Genomic DNA, 27,264 nt, shown 5'->3' on the forward strand with positions numbered 1-27,264 from the left:
TTTTGATTAAGCTGTTTTTACAGCTGGACTTCACTGGAACCAGGACAATGGGTGGCTACAGGGTTTGGCGAGTCTGATCTGGTGTCACATACCTTTAAACTCAATTAGTAGCTGCACACAGGAAGATTCTGGGTTCTTGGACTGTTATGTGAACGCCTACATGCATTGTTCTGCTAATATTTCTCATACTTTAATTATCGTATTCACGTTTAATTTGAAAAGTAAACTAGAAGTCAGTGTATCTCTGGTCAGTTGCTTTGGTTTGAGAAATGCTGGGTTGAACCACACAGATAAAGACTCTTTTCACAAATCATTTTCCTATGATGGAAGAACCTCCTACAGCACATTCTCGACATGAGAGGCCCCAAGGCTCGGTGTATTAACCAGCACACAAACATACACATATTCAAAACCTGATTACATAATATGTGCATGTATTAATTAGATACAGCACATTGTTTAACTCCCTTCTGTTTACATAATAGTCCTCCATGACTTTTTCACATGTATTGTTCATGCTCACATTTTCAACTAACAGATGTCATGGATGTTTAATACTTAATTGGCTATTTCCTCTTTTTAAATTTTCATTTATTTCCCCCTTTCAGGTATTGTGGCAGTGCTGTCTTGTGGCTTGAGCCAGGCAAGGTACACAATTCACAATCTATCCTCTGAGGGCAGGACCAGGACCAGGCAGGTGGGTTCATGGAGGGAGATTGAGGCCTATTCAGCGGTAGTTTCATACATAATTTTTCAGTTTACTCACTTTGTCTTTTTAATGCAAGTGTTTGTGTCTTGCGTGCGTGTGCAAGCAATCATTAATTGCCATTAGTGCTCTGGCTGTCCGGTGTGTCTGTGTGGGAGGCCAGTCTCTGGGCTCTCTGCTTAAAATGCTGAGCACAGATGGAGGCAAGCGCACTGTCACACTGTACCGGCAAGCTTCACAGAGGACCAAATAAATCAGAAGTACACACATATACTCATATATGCATTCATTATTCATTATCGGTGCCACAGTGGGGCTAACTGTTTATCACAGAAAATGCTTTTAAAAAGCTATGCAGGACAGATGAAGCCTTTGCCTATAAAGTGGATTGGCTCTATGCATGTATATGGTGCAGTATGTTTACTTGGCAGAATGCCTTTATCTACATTTCTATGATTTATACATGCAGCTGCAGCTTAAAGGACAAGACAACGGGACTCAGTGTATGGAGACACTGGTTGAATAGCTAGTAGGAGAAATATGTTTTTCTGTGGCATCTCTTGTCCTGTTAAGGGAGACGGTGCATTAATTCAATGAGATAGCTTTACAGCAAAGCTGGTTTAACTGGTAAAAACAGAACATAATAAATCATTAATGGAATCATAACATCTGCTCTAATTAAACACAACATAAGGACCGTAATCAATATTAGATTTCTTATGCAGAAATGCCCCATTAAAATAATGAATATTCTCCCAGAGTAAATGACATCCAAGCGTTTTGGTATGGCCTGGATCATCACAGGAAATGGAGGATTGAGTTGTAACATTAGAATGTGTCACAGCTGTCTTCATAAGTCCATAAAGCTACTCTTTCACATTTCCACAACTGGCTTGTTTCAAATAAAAATCTCTTAACAAGAGAATGATGACAAAAACATGTTGGGTGCTACATGCAGCCGCGTTGGGTAGCTGCAGATGGTTGCATTCGCTACCTCGTAGGATCAGGGAATAACATCTACACTGGATTTGTCATGTTTGTGTAAATCTAAGCCTGTTTACCCATTTCAGATATGATCCGAGTCCTTCACTTTCACCCCACTACACACACACACACACACACACACACACACACACACACACACACACACACACACACACACACACACACACACACACACTCCATCTCGGATGACCTTCTCCCTCATGATCCTCTCTAACCCTTTTATAATTTGCAGCTCTTCGAAGTCTTCAACTTCCTGGGGGAGATTTTCATCTTCAGCTACATGGGATATGTATTGATGACGTTTCCCCGCCATGTCTTTAAAGCGCTCTTCATTACTGGGGCATTTGTATCCTTTTTCTTCTACGTGATGAAGCGTCTTCACTCTCTGCTCTGCAGCCTTTGGATGTTCTGTTCCGGTTTGTTCTGCTTCTGCCACAATCCTTATATGCACAATCTTCTGCCACTTATTTGACTAGAGTGGTTTTCCTATTTTCTATACTGCCTCTCTGCTGCAGTGCAGTTATTTCCCCAGTCCTTGGAAAAAAAACAGAAAAACTCAGCACTTAAATTGTATAAGTTTGATCCGGTGAGCTCTGCAAATGCCATTCAGTCGGTCTCCCGTGATCACCATTTCTGCAGATTAAGACGCTGCAGTGAATACTTTGTGCTGAGGAATGACTTTAAAACAGACATTTAAATAGATCTTTAATTATTGTTACTGCTGCTTGTTTCTGTTCTCTAGCAAAGCTCAGTGGAATAAAGATGTTTGCCTTTTTGAAATAAGCTCAGAGTACTTAAGTTCGTAGTGGATTAATCACCGTATCCCTGTTGAGGTTGAAGATTAAATCGTATTGGTTCTAGAAACTCCAGTTAGAGAGGTTTCTGCTGTTCCTGGTCTGTTCTGGTATTCCAATGTTGTCATGAAGCATATTTCCTAAGACATGCAAGATATTTTTTGGTAGTATTTATGTTATATGCATATACTGGACAAGTGTAGAAAGATTTTTGATAATAAGTCATATATTAGGCAAACATGTCAACTTGTTACTAGTTCCAGCTTCTCAAATATAAGGATTATTATTTCCCTCAGTTTTATATCACTGTGAATGTATTTGTTTTGGGCTTCTTTCTCAAATGATACTTGAAATTAGAAGACGTCAACTTAGGCTCTGGGAAATTGTGATGATGAGCATTTTTAATGTGATTCAAAGTGATGTAATGAATAATCAGAAAAAACGATGATTCATTTATATAAGTTTGACACAGTTTGACATTACATCCAGATACTTCCAGTGTATCTTCAATGCAGTGTTGCCCGAAGAAAAATGTACAGCCATCTAAAACATCAACCGTAAATGGCAATTTGAGGGAAAAATGCTCAGAATCACGGAGCAAGAACTTGTTAGACTCAAAAACCATGCTGGTAGAAATTCATCCCAGAAGATGCCCCTCTGACTGGAGCTTTTGCAGACCAGAATGCAATGCAGCTACAATACATGTTATGTAAACAAAAAGCCATCAGCCCCATAATGATACTCATCACATGTTAAAGCTATACTATCATAACAGATGTTTCGCATTCACAGCTGCTGTCGTACATGTCAGCTTTACTTCCTGAGGGGAACAGAGGGGTAGTAATGGACTGCTGGCTACAGTTGTCCTTGCCTGAGAGCTGGCATGACCATAGCGTATGCCTGAGGAAGGAGTCTAGTGGCCGCACTCCAAGGGGCTGTTCTTTCACAGTCCAGTGCCCAGATGGCCTGCAATTATTATTACAATCCATCTTCCACCATAGGGTCAAAGGGGCCAGAGAAAGAGTCGACCGAGCAGATTCTTTTTCCAATCCTCTTATGTTCAGTGTGAGGGTCTGCCAGGGAGAAAATGTTTGACTTGAGCTTTGAGCCTGTTTAGCTTTGTCCGCAATTGTGCATCAATAACAAAAGCTTAAAGTGAAAGAAATCTGGCTAACTACACCTACTGGAATCTGACCCGGATGTACAAACCAAGAAAGAGTGAAGGTCTAAGTCTTCTTGTACGATTCTCAAAGTGTCTATAAAAATGAAATAACCCCAGTGATTCAACCCTGTTAATCGCTCTTTGGTTACGCAGGAGATTTTAATCGCCATAGCTAGTCTTTGCCAGTGACAATGGAGATGGGCTTTATTGGAAATGAGGCTGAAATGAAAGTGTTTAATTACCTCCATTCAAATAGCTCAGAGGCCTTTGATGAAGAGAAATGACTGCTTTTGGGAGCAGGATATTGCTTTTGAAAATCCATAGGGTGCTAAGATCTAATATTGACTGCAGGGTGCGAGGGAGCTCTGTTTTAGTAAAAGCCCTGTCAGACTAAGGTCCCCTGCCTAAAATATTGGTCCCTTTATTATTCCAGGCGACGTATTTGGACTTACTGTAGAAAAGCTTAAATCACATCCCCCTCATGATGCTAAAGCATGGGGTACCTATCTGCAAAGATTATTTTTCCACCAAAATTCAAAGAGGATCTGAAAAAGTGTGTTTTTAAAAGAGTAAAAAGCTTTCCTGATCTCTTGCAGCCCGGCCTCCTCCTGGTTTATTGCCTCGACACTAACAAGAACCTATCGGAAGATCTCCGGCTGCACTCAGGCGCATATGAGGTTTTAAGGGGCGGCAATAACTTTTCCTAAAAGTACGACAAAAGATGTTAAGTGTATCCAGGATGGCAGCTATGTCCCCGATAATTGTACAGATATCCTCTCACTAACTCCTGCCCAGGACACTTAGCATTCAGTCCCATCCTATGTGAAACATCAAAGTGTGTGTGGAGGGCAGAGACAGCTGGCAGAGGCTGATTGGCTTCATGCCTCGGCATGGTGCCACACTGCTGTGTTTGCATCCTAAACAGAACATTTTCAGAGATAATTTTTTTTATATGCGCGTGTGCTCGTCCTTATAAGTTGATATTCACTGCTTGGTCTCACATAGAATAGGTACTTTTGTATTTATTATGGAATTATCGCATGTATTTTGTCTGAATAAATAAAGCCAAACCGTATCTATCAATAACTTACCCTAACTTTAACCAAGACTACAGCCACTTGTTTGTCAGTCTTTCTTTGCGAATTTCATTGAAAAATAACCATATTTCCATGGCAACATGTTGACTCATAAGTGCACTTCAACCTGTGAGTGTGTCTCAGTCATAAGTGTTCTCCTTAATCTACACGTATTACAAACAGCTCTCCATCTTTGTATCAAGAGCCTGTAGCATCTACCCCTGTTCATTCCTCCTGAACCTGGGACGAACAACCAAGATACCTCGCACCTTCCAGCACTTCATGATGTTTGCAGGTACAGTGCTTAATAATACCAATCAACATTTTTGTGATTTGTTTTAGCAACATTTAGCATTTTTTTTTTGACCTTGCTGAAAAATTAAAAAAATTAAAATCTCTGGCCTTCATTTGAAGAAAACCAATTTATCCTACGAAAACTCGAATGACTTAATTCTCTTCACCGCTAGAAGCTTTTCACATTAGTGAAGGTGCCAAAAGATTGTGTCCCCTCACTACCCTCATTACAAAAGACATTTTTACATAAATCGATATCGGCAGAATCTTCAGGTTTTTTTTTTAATGATTCGCCCGTAGCCTTTTCTGTTTGTGTGTCTGTATTTTGGAGAAGACTAACTAAAGTATCGCCTCACTTAAGTGTCTAATGGTTGAAGCTGTGAACGGTTTGATGATGCAGGAGAAAGGAATATTCAATGTGAAGTGATGTGGGATAGTGCAGTAGCAGCATGTTTCGCTGCTTGCCTGACCCACTTTACCTCTTACATAACAAGGTTGCTTTGTATAAAAAAAAAAAAACAACCAAAAAAATCCTTATCTTGCTATTCTTCAAAACTCCCCCACTGCCACTACCTCCCCAATCTGTTTCTCATGACAGCAAAGGATTTGCTTTGGGAATTGTTTTGGCTTAAAGTATTATGTCACCACTGTACAGCAATCCAGAAGTTTGTTTTGGGGCTTCTTGCTGGTGAGCAGCTGGTCAATACTAGTGATAGTCAGGATGTAATCTGTTACCCCTGGACAGAGCTATTAATTGGATCGCTGTCTTCTTCCCTTTTCAAATAATTGGTTGGTAAGTGGTTGTCTGGTAGTTTGATGGATGACAGTATTACAGCTGTTTACTTAGAAATGTCTTCTCTGCTCTTAGGTTTCAGGGGGGCTGTAGCGTTTAGCCTGGCAATAAGAGACACATCCACCGAAGTGAGGGGCACCATCTTCACCACCACTCTGCTGCTGGTCGGCTTCACCATCTGGGTGCTGGGTACCGCTGCTGATCCCATGCTGCGCCGTCTGAACATCAGGTCAGTGCTGCCACCTCACAGGGTGACATAGTCGGCATGATGCGAGTCAAATCGTTCTGTCTCTCCATCCGGCTGTCTCTTTTCCATCATTTGTGGTTTGTCTCTCTCTCTAACACACACACACACACACACACACACACACACACACACACACACACACACACAGCTTAATTAGACTCATGTTAAGTATTCACCCCACTTAATATGCAACAGCTCTTTGTAAAGCTTTTCTCTGGATGCTGTAATGCCTCTCCCTCATCCCCTTGCTGCTCAGCCATACATGGGCTCTTAGCTCTGTGTGCAGTTTGCCACGCTGTATGCAGAAAGTCTTGTATACACTGTTCTGTAGCTATATAAAGAGAACACATTGTCCTACACAATTCTGCATACTACCTGTGATGTGTGAAGGATGCAAGGCAGTAATTAGATACTTAAATTATTAATGTGTAATCTAAGGCCCAGATTACAGTGGTTTAATTGACAGCCACAGGCAGTGCTTTTGACTCTCCAGTGGTTTTCATTTCAGTGTGTGTGTGTGTGTGTGTGTGTGTGTGTGTGTGTGTGTGTGTGTGTGTGTGTGTGTGTGTGTGTGTGTGTGTGTGTGTGTGTGTGTGAGAGAGTGCATGCGTGCGTGCGTGCGTGCGTGCGTGTGCGTACATAAAATGTTTTCTGTTGTAAAAGAATAATAGAAGAAGTAGGTAAAAGCACTGGTAGAAAAACAAGAAGCAAATTACGTTCAGTAAAATGGTGGAATTGCCCAATTGGATATTTCTGAACTTTATTAAAAAAAGAATATATAGTATATCCAAAAGTGCAAACTCTGGACCATTTTTGAGCATTAAAATGCTCTCTCTCTGAGCTACAAAACACAGACAATGAAGCAGCTCGTGATGTGAAACAAAACCTGGAGGTGCTCTGTTGTCGAAGAGTTGCAGATTGTCTTGGGTAATTCAATCTTGCAAGTTGTTTGTTCAAGCTTTTATAGCCAAGGAAGAGCTTAATTTTATTGTAACGCTAACGTTTATGACCAGACTAAGAAACAATATCTCTCTAATATCCCCCAGAGCATAGTGGATCTGTATCCTCAAACATGGGTCTCTTGTTCTGTGTCCGTTGAGCAGCTTAATTAAGGACTTTTTGCTCTGATGTCTCTAGATGCTATCGTCACCAAGAATGTGTAAGAATTGAGGGTTACAGATTACACACAGCTGCTTCCAAATGCTGGTGAAATCTGTGTCCGGAAGATAAATTCCAAAGGTGTATTAGTAGTTTCTAAAACAATAATGCATGAATGCCTTTACTGTTACAGTCTCTCCTGCTCCTGATTGGCCTGTTAGTGACTTTCACACAAATAATAAGCAGAAAATCATGTAGGTACCCATTGCTTATGGTAATAGCTTATTGAGTGAATTGGCATCCAGGGCCTTTAAATTGGCACACAATGGCTGCAGCCGAAACCATAATCAAAATGCATAATGTGACAGATATTTTATTAAAATATATTTATTGGTTTAATTAGATTTTTTGCAACACTTTCCAGCCCCTGGCATGCTGTATAAGCCCAAGTCTTCACAGTGGGAAACTTCACCTTCATATTTCTTAACTAATATTTTACCTCATGCCTCTCCTCCTTGCATGTGTGTGTGTGTGTGTGTGTGTGTGTGCATACATGTGGACCTGTGGATATCTGTCCCGAATACTACCCCTCTATTGACTCCATATTTCTATCCCTCATGACACTGCGGTCTTCGTGGGTAGTCTTTCTGGAGCCCATCACAGTGCACTGCGTCGAGCCTTCAGGGCTGTCATGTTTCAGAGAATGGCTTTGTTTTCCTCACTTCCCATCCCAAACTCCCTCCTCATCTCCCTTCCCTCATCTGATTGCATGAAGTGAAAGGACAAGTAACAACTTTGAAAAAGACTTCATTTTGGTGAATAATACATTACATCGCTTCACCTGGAGCAAATCTAACTTCCATTCAATCTCTGAAATGGCTTTGTGGAGGAGTCTTGCTGTACTCTGTGTGAAATTACTCTGGTCTGATTCCCTATAGAAGCTTTAAAAGACCTACCACAGCAAGCATCAAATAGAAGAAAAAGAGGTAGTAAAAGGCCTTTTGTTTCCACTTTGTGAAATTTGTTCAAGAAAGCTTGTATATCACAGGTAATAAGGTGCTGTGTGTGTGTGTGTGTGTGTGTGTGTGGGTGCTGTAGAGCAGGGCGGTCTGTATTTCCTCAGAGAGGAGATGGTCATGATTATCCGTCTCTTTCAGTCTGACGTATGCGTCGCAGACAGATGTACTAAAAAACTACTGATTGAGGTTCATACTGTACGCTAGTTTCATCACTACGAGTCCTGCTGAGGTAACCCAATAACCTAGAAGAGCAAGAAAGAAAGTTTCCAACGACAAACTAGATCTAATTCCCTTTTATAACTGAGGCTCAAAGGAAAAACATATCATGTCAATATAGGATGTTATTGTTTGTTCCACTATTACGTTATCGCAAGACTCTCACAGCCGGCCCACACATGCACAAACATATTTATGCAAACACACACTCAGAGATGCATGCCATACAGGGGTAATCTGAGCTGAGCCGGGTGAGTCGTCTGTCAGACTGCAATGTGAAATGTGTGTGTGCTTCGTGTTTAGATAGATGATTAAGGCTCAAACCAGAAGAGGACTACATAGTAATAAAAACAAACACTGCCTCGGTTTTCAGTCAGCTTACTGTTCAGTCAGACATCAGACTTTGAGCACAAACAAAGACAAATTTCCTTTAATGCCGAGACTGTCTGTCTCTCCTCCTCCTGCCAACTCCTCTCATTTCCTCTCCATTTCATTCTCAATTTCAAGGTACATTATTGCACACACTTAAGAGTTTCATCATGGCACTGCAAAATAAAGTGATTATTTACACTAAACTGCACACAGTAATGAAAATGCTATTTTCCTGTATTGTGCAATTGATAGTAATTACTAATAAATCTCATCCCAATTTACCATGAAACTGTATATAGGTCATTTTCATATCTGCATTGTCATGCTTGTTGCCTAAGACCAACCCCACAGACCTTTCAGTCAATGGTGGTTTTACTCTGCAGGGGGGCCATCCGTCTAAAATGAAAAAGAAATATGAGAGAAATAGTAACGTAAAAACAAACATAAAGGGGTCTATTATTATTCAAGTGCAAATGCAAGCTCAACCAATCAACACGCTTTGGTGTCCAAGGATGAAAGCTCAACCTTGGTGCAGTGCAGCCCAGTCTGGAGGAGAGCAGTCTTTTTCTCTTAGCTGTATATGTTAAGGGTTACATGGTGTCATCTTTTAAACAGGTGCATTGTGGAAATGATAAATATGTCAAATTATTAAAGGGTTACCTCTAACTAACGGAATGTAAATCTATCTTTGGAGTATACTGTGGACAACGAGTTGCACTAATGCTGGTTGGGTTTGTTTGTGTATTTGGTGCACCACACCTGGTGCTAATTAATAATTAATGATTGAATATTACTGGCTGTTTGTCAGTAAAAAGGAGGTGATATTACCTCACAACCTTATGCACCAACTGCTTGTGTTTGTGTTTAAGTTCTCCACCCTTACTTGGAGCCATGAAATAACAACAAAGAGCCATGAGGGCCAAACCCTGTCTTTCGCCATGAGGAAACTGGCAATGTGCCAGCCTGCACTATGGAAAACAGACGTTTGTTTCTGTGTTCACCGCCACTATTTTGTGATTGATCAATTATTAGAGTATACATGTTGATATGATGTCTTCTTAAGACTCTCTCAGTCTTGACAGTGCTGTATTAGCTTAAAGTGCAATAATGGGCCACTTAAGTCCTCTGAAAAATCAATTATTATATAGATTCATATTTCTTATTTGTCACAAATTGACAGTGGCTTTCTAGACTGAGCTATTCAGATGAAAAAACACTGACGCCATGTCACAGTGTTCTGTTTTGTTTCTCTTTTTTCTTTTTTTTTTGTCTTTTCTTTTGCCCGTGTAACTCTATGCCCAAGTAGTATCACGAGCGCTCGCGCACACAATGTAACACCGCCGGTTCTCAGTCTCGGTCTATCTCGTTGGCTTTGATGAGGGCTGGAGGTGGCAGGGCACCCCTGGGGAGATCTGAGACCCAGTCACAATGAGCAGCCTGGTGCCCCGGGCTTTGAACATTGGCCAGTCATGTCCTCTTCAAGCCCTTTCACTTTGAATATCATTATTTTTTCCTCGGATTAATAGTTTTATTTTGCTTCTAGCATTGGTGCTTATTGATAGTGTAGATGTGCAGTAGTGATCACAAAGTCTATGGACTTACTGCCTCTGCTTTTTGTTATTTTTGCAGTTAGTGGCTTTGCTGTATACTCGGCTAACATGCTAACCACCTAAACTATGATGGTTCCTAGTGATTATTACCTGCATGTCAGCATTGCTACCGGGTGCTTTTTTTAGCATGCTGATTTTTGCATTTAGCTGAAAGCACCACTGTGCTGCAGTAAAGCCTCACGGAGCCGCTTGACTTGTGGACATTTAGCCTTGTTAATTTGCATACTCCAATGAGTGAGAGTGATTTTGACAAGATGAGAATATAGCTCACATGAAAGCCATTTCCTCTTTGCAGTTTTGTGAGATGATATCATGGTCGGTCCTGTAGGACGGACAGGAGGCCCCGTATGCTCATGGATATGAGCAGGGTTCAAAACTTGGAGGCTAAGATGTAACAGCTGGAGCCCGGCTAATGACTGGCCTTTTTGTTTTGAGTGGACAGATGGATGGATGGAAAACCATGTCTCTGATGTCACTCACTCTCCTTCATGCCCCACTGACCTCTTATCACTATCTCCCTCTCTCCCTTCCTCCCTCCCTCCCTTTTTTTGACATCCATCTGCCTGTACAGCTTTGATAACATTTTTCCTATTTTGAGGACTGTGTAATACAAGAATAAGGCCACATGTACGCACACATTTACACACCTCCTCCCTTCAACTATATAGGCATAGCAGACTGAAGGGGAGAGGAAAGTCACCCCCATATCCTCATACAAGCAAATACACACCGCCCATAATAAAAGGATGTCCACCAGATTAGATGGAAGATACTTCAAAGGACTCCAAAGATGAATGGCTCCTTCGTAGGTTTGCCCCTACTGATAAGAAAAGGAGGCAATAACACAGTGGAAGAGAGAGAGAAAAGCTTAAATCCTGACTTCTTCTTTATTCTTTACTTTGTCCAGTCAAAGTGATTGCTTTGTTACAAATGGAGATGGATGTGAATTAGAAGACCAATTTATAACAAGGGATGACTTTGGGACATTGACAGGGAACTGCAGGCTTTTCTTTCTTTCTTTAAAACTGTAGCATATTCCTGGAAGGGATTTCCAAAGGAATATCTATCATACAATATCTTTCTGAATATGAAGAAAATGATTCATCCTTTTTTGTCCTCTCGGGGATGGATCAAGGGGGTCAGGTGGTCGGTAAAGCAAAAGGCATCAGTCTGATTTGTACACAGAATTTTTTATGTCTACAAAACACATTAATTATTGATGTAGTCTGATGATTTGGTGATGGATTGGAGCTAAAATGCTCTCCCAGAGCATTTTGTCTCTGTTATATATCAAAATATCCTGCAGTCCTTTCTCTCTCTCTCTCTCTCTCTCTCTCTCTCTCTCTCTCTCTCTCTCTCTCTCTCTCTCTCTCTCTCTCTCTCTCTCTCTCTCTCTCTTGCTCTCTCTCTGTTCTTTTCTTCCTCAATTTTCTTCTTCCTCTGTTCCTCTGTTCCATTTTTACTCCCTCGCTGTACTGAAAGTTAAGTCTCATTTCTCATTACATTGAGCTCAGCTCCAGTTTGGGCGACAGGGTTTAGATGTGCAGCACTAAGTCACAGTGGAACCCTGCAAGTTCAGCCAGCCGCACCGACCATTGATTATGTCTCCTGAGTGTTGAAAAACCAAGCTTCATTTTAACATTTCAGACGGTTATTTCAGGGAAACGGCTCCGACATAAAAATTCAGCCTGTCCTCGTTCGGCAGTGGCTCTCAGCTCATTTGACATTTATGTCTACGCCAGGCATTGTCGCCACTCGAGTCTAGCTAGCTCTGTTTTGCTAAGACTGAAGTTGCCTATGTACTTCACACTCATTCTATATTCATGAAGGGGAAAAGAGTCAGACAGTGCAACTTGTAGGGTAGCAGGGTGTTGCTGAGACGTAAGTGCTATATTCAGGGTTCCGAAAACAGACTTGTTCCTGTGATAAGTGGGACCCTGATTGGAGATGTTGCTGTTGGAAACATCATGAGAGAGGTGGAGGCTGGTGAATTATGATTCTGATGCTGATCAGACGTGAAACGTTATCTCTTCACATTAGACTTCCAGGGTTACTCTCTGTGGCACCAGATACAGATAGTCCTGTCTCAGCTCAACTATCAACACTCCTATGCATGTTGATAGTTGAGCTGTGTGTGTGTGTGTGTGTGTGTGTGTGTGTGTGTGTGTGTGTGTGTGTGTGTGTGTGCGCGCGCGCACACAGACAATAAGCAGGTGAGAGCTCACAGAGTGCATGCACTGCTGTTAACACTGCTCTCCCCTCTGACACACAGTTCAGTGGGTTTCCTCTCACAGTGGATTGATAGTCATGGCGGTTTGCAGAGAGACTGAACAGATTGCCGTGGTAACTGCGTCTGTCAGATCAGCCAATACGGCGTGTTTATCAGGTGGAGATTGACTCCGGACGAGGGTCTCGTACATTGGAGTCCTGTGCTCCAGCATCCACTAAAAAGGCCCAGAGGCACGGCCTAATGGACGTGACGTCAATACGGAGAGGGAGGAGGAGGGCCATTAAAAAGAGCATCAGAGCTATAAAAGTGCCCACTTGTGTGTGTGTTTGAGTGTGTGTGTAATTGTATGGGTGTATGAGGGCAGATTGATGCTCTCAATGCAAAACCAGAGAATTTGCATGAACACCGTATGCAAATTGATCACACACACAGATACAAAGTGATTTGTTGAGTAGTATTTTGGAGTTTATTGTTTAAAGAAAGTCTCAGTTAAGCACCACGGAGGGGGAGAGGCGGTAGAGAGAATATAGTGGGAACATCAGTATGTGCTGTGTGTATCTCTGGCAGGTGTCTGTGGGCTGAAAGAGGATCCACACACGAGTATGAATAATAAAACAGACACGGGGTGCCTCTCTCACACATGCATAAATGCAAACGCACATGAACGCGCATGCACACATATTTTTCCACTCCGCTGCTGGATAAACAATGCTTTAAGAATGTGGTCTGCATGGAGTCCTCCGAGGGAATGGGGAAGTGGTAATGAGGGTTGATGGATGCTACTGATGGGGCTAAATTTGCAACACTGCAGAGAGCTGCTGCGGTAGAGATAGAAAGTGTGTTTGAAACACTCAACACCCAACACTGCATCAGTGTGTGTGTGTGTGTGTGTGTGTGTGTGTGTGTGTGTGTGTGTGTGTGTGTGTGTGTGTGTGTGTGGGTGGGTGGGTGGGTGGGTGGGTGGGTGGGTGGGTGGGTGTGTGTTGATGATGAGGAAACCGTGCCGTGTGTTTGTGTGGGACGATTGTGGGGGCCACTCTTTGGAAGCCGAAAGTGCTAATGAATCCAACTTACCCAGCATCCCCAGCTGCCTAGCGACCTCGCCTCTCAATCACTCTCAGTGGGCACCTCTTATTTATAGAGCCATTATTTTTAGCCTTCCATAATTTCAGCCCTTAGTTTCTAGAGGAATTACAGAAAGAGAATTGGAAAGAAAGATGGAGACAGAAAATTGGAGAGAGAGGGAGACAGCCTGAAAACAATTTTTTAAACCCATTGAAGCAAGTTAATTTTTAGTCTTAAAAGAAAATACATTTATTTTGTATTCATAGTTTTGGCCTTCATTCTTTCCAGTTGCCTGAAAGCATTTGACTCATTAAGTTAATTGCTAAGACCTTGAAATGTAGCACAAGAGAGACTGGAGGAAGAGACAAGAAAGGTCAGTGAATAATAAGTTTAGCTATACTATCTAAAACATTGTTTGGAAGTGATCTCATTCAAAATGTCGGACTTTCAGACTCGTTCTTGCAAAGTTCATCAGGGCTGTCTCACCGTCAAATCACCAAGCAGTTAATGGCTCTCTCGCAGACGTTTTGTGTCCTTCTTGCACATTTTCTGTAAATCCTTCCATCATTCCATAAAAACTTGCCAGCCATGCAACCATGTTAGCAGTTCTGTGAGGCTGTATAGGCACAGCGGTGCTTTTAGCTGAATCGGGATGCTAATTTAATGCTAGTGTGCTGATGTTAAGAAGGTATCGTTTTTAACAGGTTCACCATCTTAGGCTAGCATGCTAAAATGTGCTACTTAGCACTAAATTCATCTGGTCTCATGCTGTTCTACGCTGTAGATATTGAAAGAGAAATGTGGTCTGCAAAACATAATGGACATCTGCAACAAATTTGTTCCTTTATTTGGACATCCTGTTTGGTTTGTTTTTAAACTGTCTGATGATCTAATGTATGTCTTGCCCTGTATGACTTCATTCCTGCATTAAGTAATGAATCCCAGTTTGTGAAACATCTGTAAGGTCCACAGCTTGAGAGGATGCGTCGGCCTCTTAAAACACTGATCTGTCTTTTTTTTGTTTAGTGTTTTCCTCCACTCACTGTAAATGTTAAGGCGCATGCATACTGAGGTACACGTCACGGTAACATTATGCAATCTCTGTGAGCCACTATGATTTCTTTCTGTCTCGTAAATGATGAACCACTCTGCCCTGCAACCACAAGGGTGAAACCTGTCCATTTCTCTTTGATCGGTGCTGTGAAATGTAAGCTCCCTGAGGTGGTTCTTGTTTGCGCCCTACTGCTTGTTCTTGAGGCAGGAAATCATTTGCCAGAGAGAAAACAACAGCGTCGGCCAAAACACAGACTCCCAATACACAGATGAGAAAAGAGAGGCGGATTTAATGGTTCAGCAGAATGGGCACACACAGAGCGAAGAGAGGGGGGTACGTAGAGAAAAATGGACATGGACTAACTCACTATGAAACAATCAAGTGAAACGAGAGAGTGAGTGCTGAACGAGGGTCATTTATTCAGTCTTGAAAGCCTCCGAGCATCGGCATCGCACAAATCAAGTCCCTGAAATCAAATCTGCATCGAAGGCTACTATCAGAAACTGTTCTAGCTACGGGTCAGACTTCACCCACAGAAATGTAGGCTTGTGTGTGTGCATGCTCTACATCTGTGTGCATGGCCCTCTGACTTGGACTGTAGACCCAGAGGAAAAGAAGAATAGACTTGGCAGGCCTTGAGTTGGCCATCTGTTCCTGTAGATGTGGTCAGTCTGAATTAGGCCCTTCTGTCGGTCTCATACGCATAGACACACACAGATACACAATCCCATCCTCTTTCTAACTGGCTTTCTCATGTATTGCATTTCATCAAGCCTCTTACGCGCACTGGCACAGTGCATCTGGCTGTCCAGTCTGCCTTATCCCGTGGCCATGTGTCTGGACTTCTGTTCAGAGGGTCTGCGGTTTCAGGGACATAAAAAAAAAAAGGGGGGGGAGGTGGCGATGGTGGGGAGGGCTCATATCGATTCATACCCACTAGCAGCACGCCAAGAAGCTGCTTTCATAGTCCTCCCTCTTAAATAATTCACCACTCACCCACAAAATTTCCCCGGCACCTACATATAGAGAACAATATCCCCCACGGCAGCAGCGTTGTGAAGAATATCTTAGTATGAGAGGGTGATGAGGCAGCAGATGAGTGAACAGGTGGAAAAATGTCGGGTGATTATATCAACTATTACTGACCACTTATGCAGCTGCAGTAAATGCATGCGTGGATCTACAGACATGGATATACAGACGGTGTACCAGCTCCCTGCCTGGAGGTCGTGAGACAGCGACTTGACACTGATTTATCTGGCAGATTCGACTAATAGTCATCCTGACCAGCTGGCTGCTATGGCAGCAGACATACAGAAATACATTTCCTCATCTTCTCACCACTCCTGTCATCTCTTGCCATCTTAGCTGTGTCAGTTCCACTTGAAAAACGTAACACTGCAGGCCCAGTTTTTCCTTTTCATGTCTTGAGTTTAGTGCAGCTTTAATTTACTTGTCTCTTTTAAGCTTGAGGTGAAGTACAAAAATACAAAAGCAGGCCATTTTCCTGTTAAAAAAAGAAAAGAAAAAAAGACAAGGACATCCCTCCAGTCAGCTCTGCAGCAGGAAACAGTGCGCCATTAGCCCAGTGCCATATATAACGCACAAAGCAGGCTAACGTTGTTGCAACTGCCTCGTCATGTTAATCCTCGTACCACTAAGTCCTTTCTCTGAGATTCTCCTGAGATATTTAGCTTATAACAACAATACAGAGATGGCACTGTCCAAAAATGAGAGACCTCAGAGCCAACCATGAACGGGTTTCACCAGCGTTATCAAAAAGACACATTTGATCTCATATCCTGGAGACAGGAAGAAGGAAGGAAGGAGAAATCAAGCCACATGAAGGGATTTTTTTCTGTTCCACCATTGTGAACAATGTCGAAGCTAAAATAGACCCGCAAGCAAGTGCTGTCAAACTAGTCCAGTTATTGAAAGCTTCATTACCAATCTTGGTTTTGACATTGGGTGATTTGTCACTGACCACAACCACCTTTTCATTATGATTTCCCAGTTGGCCATGCACATTACTCACATCAGTGAGCAGTAATGTAACAGGCTTTTATTGTATTTTCAGCTGAAACACTTTGCTAGTCATTAACAACCATAAAACTGCTTGAGGTTTTGTAGCATTTCAACAAGATTCCTGACATGAGGCTGAGAGACTTTGACATAGCCGTCCATATTTGTGCACAGCTTTCACTTTCACACAATCATTAATAGTTCTGGGAAACTTTGGACAATTAAAGGGGTAGATTGAATTTGGGGTTATATGAGGCACTTCTCTATAGACAGTGTATTAGGTAGCAGTCAGCACGGCCCCAGTTTGGAGAAACAGACGTAAGTAAAGCAATGAACTGTTGTGGACGGGGGCAACAGCAAAACTTTTCAGACACCCACCTAAATAAATCAATGTCAGCCTAAGTGTACTTTATTAAAACACAAAAGTCACACAACGAAACAAACTAACTGATCGAGGAGCTTTTGAGCTAGTAATATAGCTAACTAGTAATACATTTGTCAAAAGTAATCTTATTATTTCTTAAAGGCAGTAAATCTGCACCATCAAAACTGGTTGTCTGGTGGTTGTAGCTCTGCTCTTTAAAAGTGATATCTCACCTTCCATTCCTTTGAATGATCAGGGAAACAAAGTGGCACAGATGTCTTTAGAGATTAAGCATTTTTCACATTCTTTCATTTTAAAAAGTTAACATAAAATAATGTGAGTAAATAAAAGAAAGAACCTCTTTTGATTTGTTACTCAAATTAAACTGTAACTCAACATTCATTTCCCTGTTTAAAAAAAAGACAAACAACTAACTCAAAATATAGTTTGCATTAAAGAAGACATAACACTAGTTTGATAAAGGTTATCGTCTGGTGTTATCCAGACAATTCTTTCCATGCTCCGTATCCCGCTGACTCCGCCAGGCTAAATTTGGGCTATTTCTCTGTGTCATGCTGAGACATCCAGGTGATCGTTGTGAGAAGGGAAATGAATTCTGTGTGATGAAACTATCTTTGGCTCCCACAGCCTCCTCTGCTCCCTACTGTCCCCGTCTGTCCACAGGGATCCATCAGGCTGAAATGCTAAAAGACTCCCCTCCTGCTAAACTGACACTGTTTGAAACACTGATGCCTGTCAGCTTCCATGGTGGAGGAGTGTCTTCCTCCCCTGCTGTTGACACAGTGAGACAGTGTAGGAGAGACTCAAACTGAGACAGAGATATGTTACAGTATTATTGCCGTTTTTCGTGTAGTTTTTCACCTTAAATCTCATTTATGTAGCCCAGTATGATCCCGACAGCAGTGACATAATACAAGGGAAAAGAAATCAAAGTATATATAGCAAAGTATACTTAGTATCTTAAATTTCAAGTACTGTACCTACAACACTGAGGCAGGGAAATGGCAAATTACTGATAATAAGTGAAATGTCTTTTTAGTTTTTATACCCTAAGAAATGTACTTTTTTCATACATACATTTATCTGATGGCTGTAGTTTCACATGCAAAATTAAAACAATATATGGTTATACAACAACAATAAACAAATAGTTACCTGTCAATTAAATATGAAGCTGCAGCCAGTTAGCTTAGCTTAGCACAAAGAAACAAAGGGAAACAGCTAGCCTGGCTCTTCTTACACTTTGTTCCTTGTATGGTTTAATTAACATACGAACATACTAATAACATCAAGCTGTACAGATTCTCGCTAGATATTGTAAAACACAATACCACATAAATAATTTCATCCCTCATGCCGCAGATTAAACAACAGAAATGATAACATGATATTTGGACATCTGTTGAGTGGGTGATCATTTATCAGTTGGCAGGTTAGATGTCTTTTGTTAAATATCTCATTGAACCAGACATTGTCTCTTAGACAATGAACCGTGTTCTTATGTAAATGCTTTGCAGCCCGCTGCAACATGCACAGATGGATGTTTGATTCATATCACTTTCACACGTGCATGTGAGAGCATACACACACACACACACACACACACACACACACACTCACACTCACACTCACACTCACACACACACACGACTCTGCCAATTTTGTTTTTATAGCAGCTCAAAAGATGTGAAATTTAGGTTAAAGCTGCAGAGAGAGTGGGACTCTCATTCTAGGTTTCAGTAGATTTACCTAAATCCTGCAGTCAGACACTTGGCCATATATGGATTGTTTTTTTCTAACACTGCAGTAAAAGGAAAGGAAGCTTATGTTATATTGCTCTTTGTTTTATATCCTCATCCGCTGCAGAGTTGTAACAGTGAGAGATGTAAAACTCAGTACACCTCCTGCAGTACAACTCTCTTGCAAAGCTTTGTATTATGATCTAAAATGTACATCCAGTATAAATATGGGATTGTAACAATATATAACACGATATATCATTTTTTTCTTCATATAATTACAATAGAATGCTGTGATAGTAATTATTATTTGTCTGGAGTTAAGGGCATTATCAGTTAACTAATTAAATATTTGACAGGTTGTGGAGGCAGCGTTTCATACACGGTGGAAGTTAAGAGCTTATCACACTGCAGTGTCAGCTGTGTGTGTGTGTGTGTGTGTGTGTGTGTGTGTGTGTGTGTGTGTGTGTGTGTGTGTGTGTGTGTGTGTGTGAGAGAGTGTGTGAGAGAGTATGTAACAATAAGAGTGCCGTTCGATCCACTTTCTCACTACATCTACAGTTCAACTTCCTTTGAAGTCATCTGTCTCAACAGTTTGAATGAGGGCCATGTCTTTGAGTTAATGCTCACTTCTACCTCCTTGTGCTGATGGCTTTTTCTCATCACTCTCATCACTTCAGTCAATACGATGAGATCTTGCAATCAGTGTCTGAGTCACTGCAGGCACTGATATCTGCATTGTGGACTTTTTCTTATTCTTTTTACACGACTGCTCGAGCTATTGTATTGCGCCGGAGCATATTCTTCATTCTTCATTCTTATTACAACAACTATTGCCCCGTGTAGTCTAAAGATATGTAAGAAATGTATTCTTATTGATTGAGAGCAACAAAAAACCAGATTCCTTGCATGCGTAAGCGTACAAGGCCAATAAAGCTGATTCTGACTGCGCTTGCAATGCACCTTAATACAATGTGACAATTTAAATCCATGTTGTGTGGGAAACAGTTGAGCCAGATTCAAATCATTGCACCGATCTGCCAGTCACACCGGTTATACTTCTCATCCCTTGTCCCTTATTTGTGTGTATATAACACCATGCAAAACATATATATATATATATATATATATATATATATATATATATATATATATATATATATATATATTCATATTCATATTCATATATATATATATATATATATTCATATTCATATTCATATTCATATTCATATATATATATATATATATATATATATATATATAGTTCATTTTGATGCTGGTTCCACATTCAGATTTGTGTTTGGAGGAGTGTCTGCTGTCGAATATGAAATCCATGTGAATCCCTGGTGAGAAGAACAACCAAATGGGATTTGCAAACAGGAAACTGGAAGGATGACTTACAGCTTTCCTCTTGTCTAAACTCACAGCACAGAGCAAACAGTCCCTGTGAGACTCCGGCTGTCTCTGATTGTCCCCCGTCTCCATCTCTCTGTACTCCCCCGTCTATTTCTCTCTCACCCTCTCTCTCTGTCTCTGAGCAGCAAGTGCAAAGAGTGAGCACCGCAGAGGGGAGTGTTGTAACTTGATTTTCCCTGCCTGTTGAGCGTATGCTCCTTCAGTACTTGAACTCATCCGAATGTTTATTAACTAGTGCTGCTAATCACATCCAGAGGAGTTTTTCTCCTCCTGAGGAAACGATTGCGAGGAAAAATGTTTTGCCTGCAAGTAAACACGGTTAACTTCTACCCGTAGACTGCCTCCAAGGAAAGATGTTTAATAAATGAGCCGTATGAGCAAAGTAGTTGACGTGTCTGCGATGTTGTGATGCCTTCTCTTGAGGCCTTGTGTATTGCGCCTACAGCCGAGCAAGCGCAGCTTTACCAGCCCACTACTGTCTGAGATAACAACGCTACAGAGGCACAGGCAAACACGTATGTGCACATACACACACAAGCTGCACCACTGCTCCAGGCCAAGCTATTTTGCTCTTCCTCTTTTCTGTGAGGTAGAGCAAAAGCAATTTTTTTTTATATTTTCTTGTAAGGAGGTGTTTATGGGTTCTGCATCCATCTTGGAGTGTTATTTCATCCTTTTTTTGTACTAAATGCAATGGACAATATACGTAGTAAAAACTAAAAAAGAGCTACTTTCTCTATCCCTCCTAAACATAGAAACTTAACAACGTGTATATATTAATAGCAACATTCCACAAAAGCCTGGATGAGTCGTCAGTGAAGGCCCTGTGCAGAGCGCTTTGTCATCCTGGAACATGACCAGAGATATTTTAGTCACGGTGTAGCTCAGCACAAGGAGATTGTATCCGCACATGAAGAGCCTACTAACAGAAAAGGAAGCATCGACGTTGATTCTGGAGGCTGCAGATACCGGTAGGATAGCAGCCACAACTTAAACCTATGATGTTGCCAGATTGCGGAAGACTGAGTTACTCTACTGTGCATTTCTTTTCTGACAAGGGTTTTATTTCCCTGCAGAATGGGGAACTGCACCTCATTTTGGGAGGTAACTGGGTCATGGGATGACCGCATACTCCTGTAGAGGCTCGTCACAGAAGTATTTGTGACTCAGCAGTTGTCAAGGACCCTATCAGTCGATATAAATGCATGCAAAGATAACAGACTTTCCTCTTCCGTTGCGCTCTCTTTCCTCTCCCAGTGTGTGCTTCAGGCTAGTCCACTTTTACATATTTGCAGATTTATTTCTGTGAACTCACGGTCCCAGAGTTGTTAGATAAGATTGCACTTGATTTGTCTTTATTGAGTGTCAGTGTGTTGAAAATAAGGGTAACAGCTCACAGAGGTCATATCAATCTTAAAACATGAGAGCAGGCTGGCTGACTGCAAAATATTCTCCTCAAGAAAACAACACACAAAACTGTCGTCCCACTCACAAACACGCCCTGCCTCGTTTTCCTTGTTCCTCTCTTGCTTGCATTTTGAGAGAGAAAGCTCTTTGCTATTCTCTTTTATGTCTCTCTCTGGCTGTCTTGTTCTGTCTCCACTAGTCAATCTTTCACTCACAAAGTCACCAAATCACTATATCTCCCTCTCAACCACGCTCACCAGCAGCACCAACTCATTCTGTCACTCTCATGTCACCGTAGACTATCTCACTCTCCATCATGCTCAGGAAACAGCTACTCATTCTCTTATATTTTTGCTCTCCTCTCCCTATTCTTTTATTTTGCTCTACCCTCAGCTTGTCTTGCTTTTCCGACTCACACCTTATCTGCCCTTTCCTTTTTCTATCGGCTTAGCTCAGTGACAGAGCCTGTCTGTTGCCGTGGAATGCATCCCACCAGCTGAAGGCGATGCGTCATGCATAGTGACGGCCGTTTGAGCCTGTCACAGCCTGTCCCATCCAAGAGGGTTCGCCATAACACTTTGCACCTAAACAACTTGCTCCAGTGTAAACCCGGTAAGACCTTGCATAATAAAGATAGATCTCAAAAACCTTGTCTTCAACCCTGTGCAGTTTCAGCATAATTTCAACCTTGGTGCCTCTCTCTACTGTTCTGACAAGTGGTGGGCAGAAAAGAAAGACAATAGCAGGGAGATGGTGGTAGGAGGAGACAAAGAAACAGACATAAGAGGAGGTAGGAGGTGATGAAGACAGGAAGAGTGATCTGATGGTGAATAGAGAAAGAGTTGGATGAAAGTGGAGGACAATGAAAACGGAGAGCGGACAGAAAGATTTTCAAAAACTCTTTGGTAAAAAAAGAGGAGGAAAGAGACATGGATGTGTTTTAGATAAAGATGGGTGTAGAGAGGAACTTAAAGGGGAAAAAACAGAGGGAGAGACAGAAGCTGGCTCAATGATGAATGGTTTGATGGGATAGACCACAGGATCATAATGAAAATAATTACCAAGTACAACAATGTCCAGGATGTTTTCTTGAGTTTCATATCAACGGACCTCTCAGAGGCACGGGGCAAAATAGCCTCAATTCATACTGTAGTCAAAACTAAGACTAACCTGAAATGTGAGGACCAATAACAATAAGAGCAATGATCAGAAAGGGAGATATTTAAAAAACACAGGGGACAGACGCCGGAGACAAACACTGGAGACAAATTGTGGAGGGAAAGCAGCCAAGACACAATTCTGCACAACTTTAGCGCTCTGATGAGAATCTCCTCTCTGTTGTGTTATTGCAGGAGCCTCTCAAGGCTTTGGTGTCAGCACATTCAAACTGCACTCTGCACAGTGATAGTGGTAGCCTATCTCAAAATGTCCTGAGAATGTCCTGGTTCTCTCTGAGTGAAACCTTGAGGTGGTCTGTTATCAACCTGAGGTGAAATTATTCCGTAACAATGCACCATTTCCTCTAAAATCTAATCTGAAGTTAGACAAACGCTGTACTGAGACAACGCCTTTGTCTCCCAATGAAGCAGCTCGCTAGGCTGTCACTGGCCAGTGCTGAGTCACTTTATTTCAATCGAGAGCGAGCGAGCAGCCAGTCGGCCTCTCCCCTCAGCCCCTTTGCTCGAGCAGGCCTGCAGCAGAGAGGGGTGCACACCTCGACAGGGTAATAATTGCAGACACACAGAATATCAAGCATAATTGCAATGTCGTTTGTCATTTGTCAAAGGTTTACCCAGCTGACATTTTCTCGGTGTTATGCGGAAGACGAGGCTGATTTCGATGAAACTGTTGAAAAGGTCATGTTCAAACTGAGTCAGGCTCTACGCTGACTTTCACTTTCATTGCAAAGTCGCATGCAGCACTAGACTGACTTTAAAACGGGTATAGCATCACATGTAGTGGGGAATCAAACCCTTGGGATTTGTCTCTGTCTCTTTTCCATTGTAGTGTTTGGAGGCAGGGTTGACTGTGCTTCTTTTCATTTTCTACAGAGTGGGTGTGGATGAAGATGAAAATCCAGAGGACCTTCCTTTTGAGGTAAAAACACTTTATTGTCACTATTCAGTAAGCCATGTTTTATGCACTCTGTTTATTGCTGCAGCCTTTGTCCTCTCATTGTCATTGAAATGTATTTGAATCTGCAGTGCCACAACTATCTAGCGTTTTATATTATTAAATAGCGTTCATTTTTCATAAAAAGACTCTGCCAGTATACATTAAAGTTTAAAAATAAGGAGCTAATTCCCAAAATATGAAGAGAAGGATTACAGATGTCAGTAGAAAACAGCTGTCAAGGCTTCAAAGATGCAATAAAATTATCTTTATAATAATATCTCTATAGACGGCCAAAAAAACAACAATTAAAAATAAACTTTGCAGCTTTGTTTGCTTGTCAAAATATGGAAAAGTGGAACGACAGGAGATGTTGTGCTGCTTTGCGTCAAAATCTGTTTATTTTAAGGTTTCCACCATTGGTCAGCTTGTTTAACTTTGAGAACATAGTCTCCCTCTTTCATTTCTTCAACGTAATATGATGTTTACCTGAGCCATGTCAAATTATAAATATTGTCACAATAGTGGAATATAAGTGTACATGTAGACGTAGTCGTTGTTGTTTACAAAGTGATTCTTCATATGTAATGCATTCAGGATCTTGTGCTGTAAGCTGTGTTTTCTGCTGAGTTGCCAGCTCTCAGCTCTCTCCACTGGAGGGAACTGAACAAAGTGAGCGAGGCTCGATCACATTCAAAGACAGTGAAACTTCATTTGGTTAAGAGCTATTTTTAATTACCACTAAAGTGCTGCAGGGCTGTACTGCGTCACATTCTGAGTCTGTATATGTGCTTGACTACGAGTATTTTTGCACACACTGTACATTACAGGGACAACAATATGCAGCACATCTACACATACTGTGCACAGCAGGGATTCACAGTATATCCTGCCATCCTGTTCCACGGTCACATAAAGCTCCTACCCTTTAATCTAGGCTCTCTTGTTTATTTTGAGACTGCATGACATCAAAGCAGAGAAGAGGTTCAAGAGGAGAAATGCACTTTTTGCTTCCTGCTAAATGACAGTCTGTAGCACATACTTGCCGACACACAGGCACTTCTGAGTGTGCATTTTGTTGTCGTGCAGGTTCATCCACGCACTCACTCCTCCCACCTTTCCATCAGTGCTTCCCAGCAGCTCTCCATCCCCTCTCTTTCATCTTCTTATTTGACCTGGCCTATCTGCGCGCTGTGAATGGGACATGGTCTGGGCAGCTCCCTGACATTATGAGGCCAGAGGGGAGGACAGAATAGGCAGCGTGGCAGTTAAGGCCGGAAGGGGATCTCAGGGGAGAGGTGAGGCCAAGTCTCTGGCCCTTTCTTATGGAAATGGTTAAATGTAACCTTGCCCAAAATGAGAGTCCACACAGGCACTGCTGGGGGCGTGTTCTTACTGTAAAAAGAAGGGACCTCTTGGGGCTCTGCCATTTTTTTAGAACAAGATTTTCCTATTGAAGCACAGGGCCGTTGGTCCCACTTGTAAAAGCTGAGGTCATTGGATATGGCCCCGCTGACTATCCAGGGGTGCAGGCTTTCAACATTTCCATCAGGCAGCGTGTATATCCACTCCCGAGGGTCTTAATGTGTCAATGAGTAACAGTGGTTCTCTCATGGTCTACAGGTTGCTACAGGGAGGCCAAACACATCAGGAGGCCTGTGGCACCGTCTGGACTACAAGTATCCTTTCACTGCTTTCTTCTGAAAAGCACTCTCACATCTGCTCAAACTCACAATGGTTAATGCCCTGGTCTGTTGAGTGATACCATACAGTGAGTACAAGGGAAAATAGCAGAGTGATTCATTTCAGGAAAGGTGAAGAAAGACCCTTATGGTGGCAGAACAAACAGGAAGTTCATGAACTGCTTCAGGTGCGTGGTGGGTCTATGTACGCATATTTGAGGGATATTTTGACATTTTTGGAAAGCAGTTTCCCAGCGGCAATCCTGGCTATGTTCACAAGTAAGTTTCACACAATATCAAAGTGCATAGAAAAAACAACATGAGGTTTTACAGGGGGTGCTGTCCATTTCCCCTGTTACCAGTCTAGATGCCCAGCCAAGCTAACAAGCTGCTAGCTGCGGCCTTATGTTTACCCTACAGACGTGTAAGTAATATTTTCATCTAACTTGCAGCAGTAAAGTGTAGCTCCCAAACAAAATGACTTGAATTGACTTGCTGTTGACTACATGCTGAGCTGGAATCCTGTATGCGAATGCATTTCAATCATTTTGGCAGTAAGAAAACAGCCCCGTCCTCTGCAGCTGAATTTCATGCGGACTTCATTAAGTTTAAGCTAATCTAATTTGACCACTTAATGGCCTCATGACCTGGCCTGGTGCTCAGTGGGAGCACATCATTTTATTTTATGGACTCTTATCTCCATTGCAAAACAATGAAAGCAGGTCTGCTAGCGCATTCATTTAGAGTATTCGTTTTATGCATGGCTGTGATAATATTTGATATTAGATTATTTGTTCTTGAGAAGTGCATTTAAAGTGAGTAACTGTTAGGGGACATATATTATTTGACAGTGTTGGTAGATCAATAACCACTCACTTTGGTTTGGAAAAGCTGCAAGAGAGCAGGTTTAGCACCGTATTAGGCAAAATGGAGCCGTTTATGGAAAGAAATACCTTCTGGGGCAGCAAGACAGTCTTGGGTCAACCAGTTGTCCTAAAAATCGAAATGTCGTAGTTGTGCTTCATAGCTGTAGCTGTTTACAACAAAGGGTCCAATAGCGTGAGAAACAAGCGGCATACTTTGGCTTGTTGATTCATGTTATTGCAGTCAGTTTTCTCTGACATAAGTATGACACAGTAATTAGGAAGAGCAGAGTATATGAGGTAATGGCACCTGTCTTTAGAAATATTTTTTTTAGATTTAGAGATCTTTTTCACAATGTTCCTTGCATGTCATCTCAAATTCAATCAACAGGGAAGATCTGTTAATACTACCTTCAAGTGATTCTTAGTTATGGGAAAGGATCATTTCATACAGTATATTGTTTCTTTGCTCTAACATAGTGAAGTGCGTTTTCATTGTTCCTTTGTGTTCTCACAAGGCTCCATGTCCATGCTGCTGAAAAGCTTCATCACAACATGATACTGCCACCACCCCCGTGTTTCACAGGATGGTGTTAGATGAGTGATAAACTCTGCCACGTATCCACCGAACGTTGTGCTTCACATTACAACTGAATGCACTTATACTCATCTAGGAAAATCATTAAAAATGTGTTTGTGCTTTACATTTTTTGCTTTACTTTTGATTTAGTTTGAACACAAACACTCACGGATTAAATTACAGATTGTTCTGTAAGGATTAGTGACAATGTCCCTGATCAAACACATTTTTAATTCCAGGCTGTCAAACCACTAAATGTAGAAAAGGTCAATGTGGTTGTTTAAGTTCTGAATCTCTGTAAAGCACAGAGCTGG

The 27,264-nt window shown here is 41.7% G+C and overlaps 1 protein-coding gene across 1 annotated transcript in view; it reads left to right on the forward strand.

The window, feature by feature from the left end:
• Nucleotides 1–27,264, forward strand: part of LOC137871855 (sodium/hydrogen exchanger 9-like) — a 54,763-nt gene that overhangs the window by 21,486 nt on the left and 6,013 nt on the right. The window contains exons 9-14 of the mRNA XM_068709881.1: nucleotides 609–697; nucleotides 1,944–2,057; nucleotides 4,927–5,038; nucleotides 5,906–6,059; nucleotides 23,765–23,810; nucleotides 25,449–25,504. Coding sequence (XP_068565982.1) covers nucleotides 609–697; nucleotides 1,944–2,057; nucleotides 4,927–5,038; nucleotides 5,906–6,059; nucleotides 23,765–23,810; nucleotides 25,449–25,504 — 571 coding nt within the window. The remainder of the gene's footprint in view (nucleotides 1–608; nucleotides 698–1,943; nucleotides 2,058–4,926; nucleotides 5,039–5,905; nucleotides 6,060–23,764; nucleotides 23,811–25,448; nucleotides 25,505–27,264) is intronic.

Source organism: Cebidichthys violaceus, unplaced genomic scaffold (genome assembly GCF_023349555.1).
Source record: "Cebidichthys violaceus isolate CVI_PGR_0920_01 unplaced genomic scaffold, fCebVio1.0.p SCAF_15, whole genome shotgun sequence".
NCBI lineage: Eukaryota > Metazoa > Chordata > Actinopteri > Perciformes > Stichaeidae > Cebidichthys > Cebidichthys violaceus.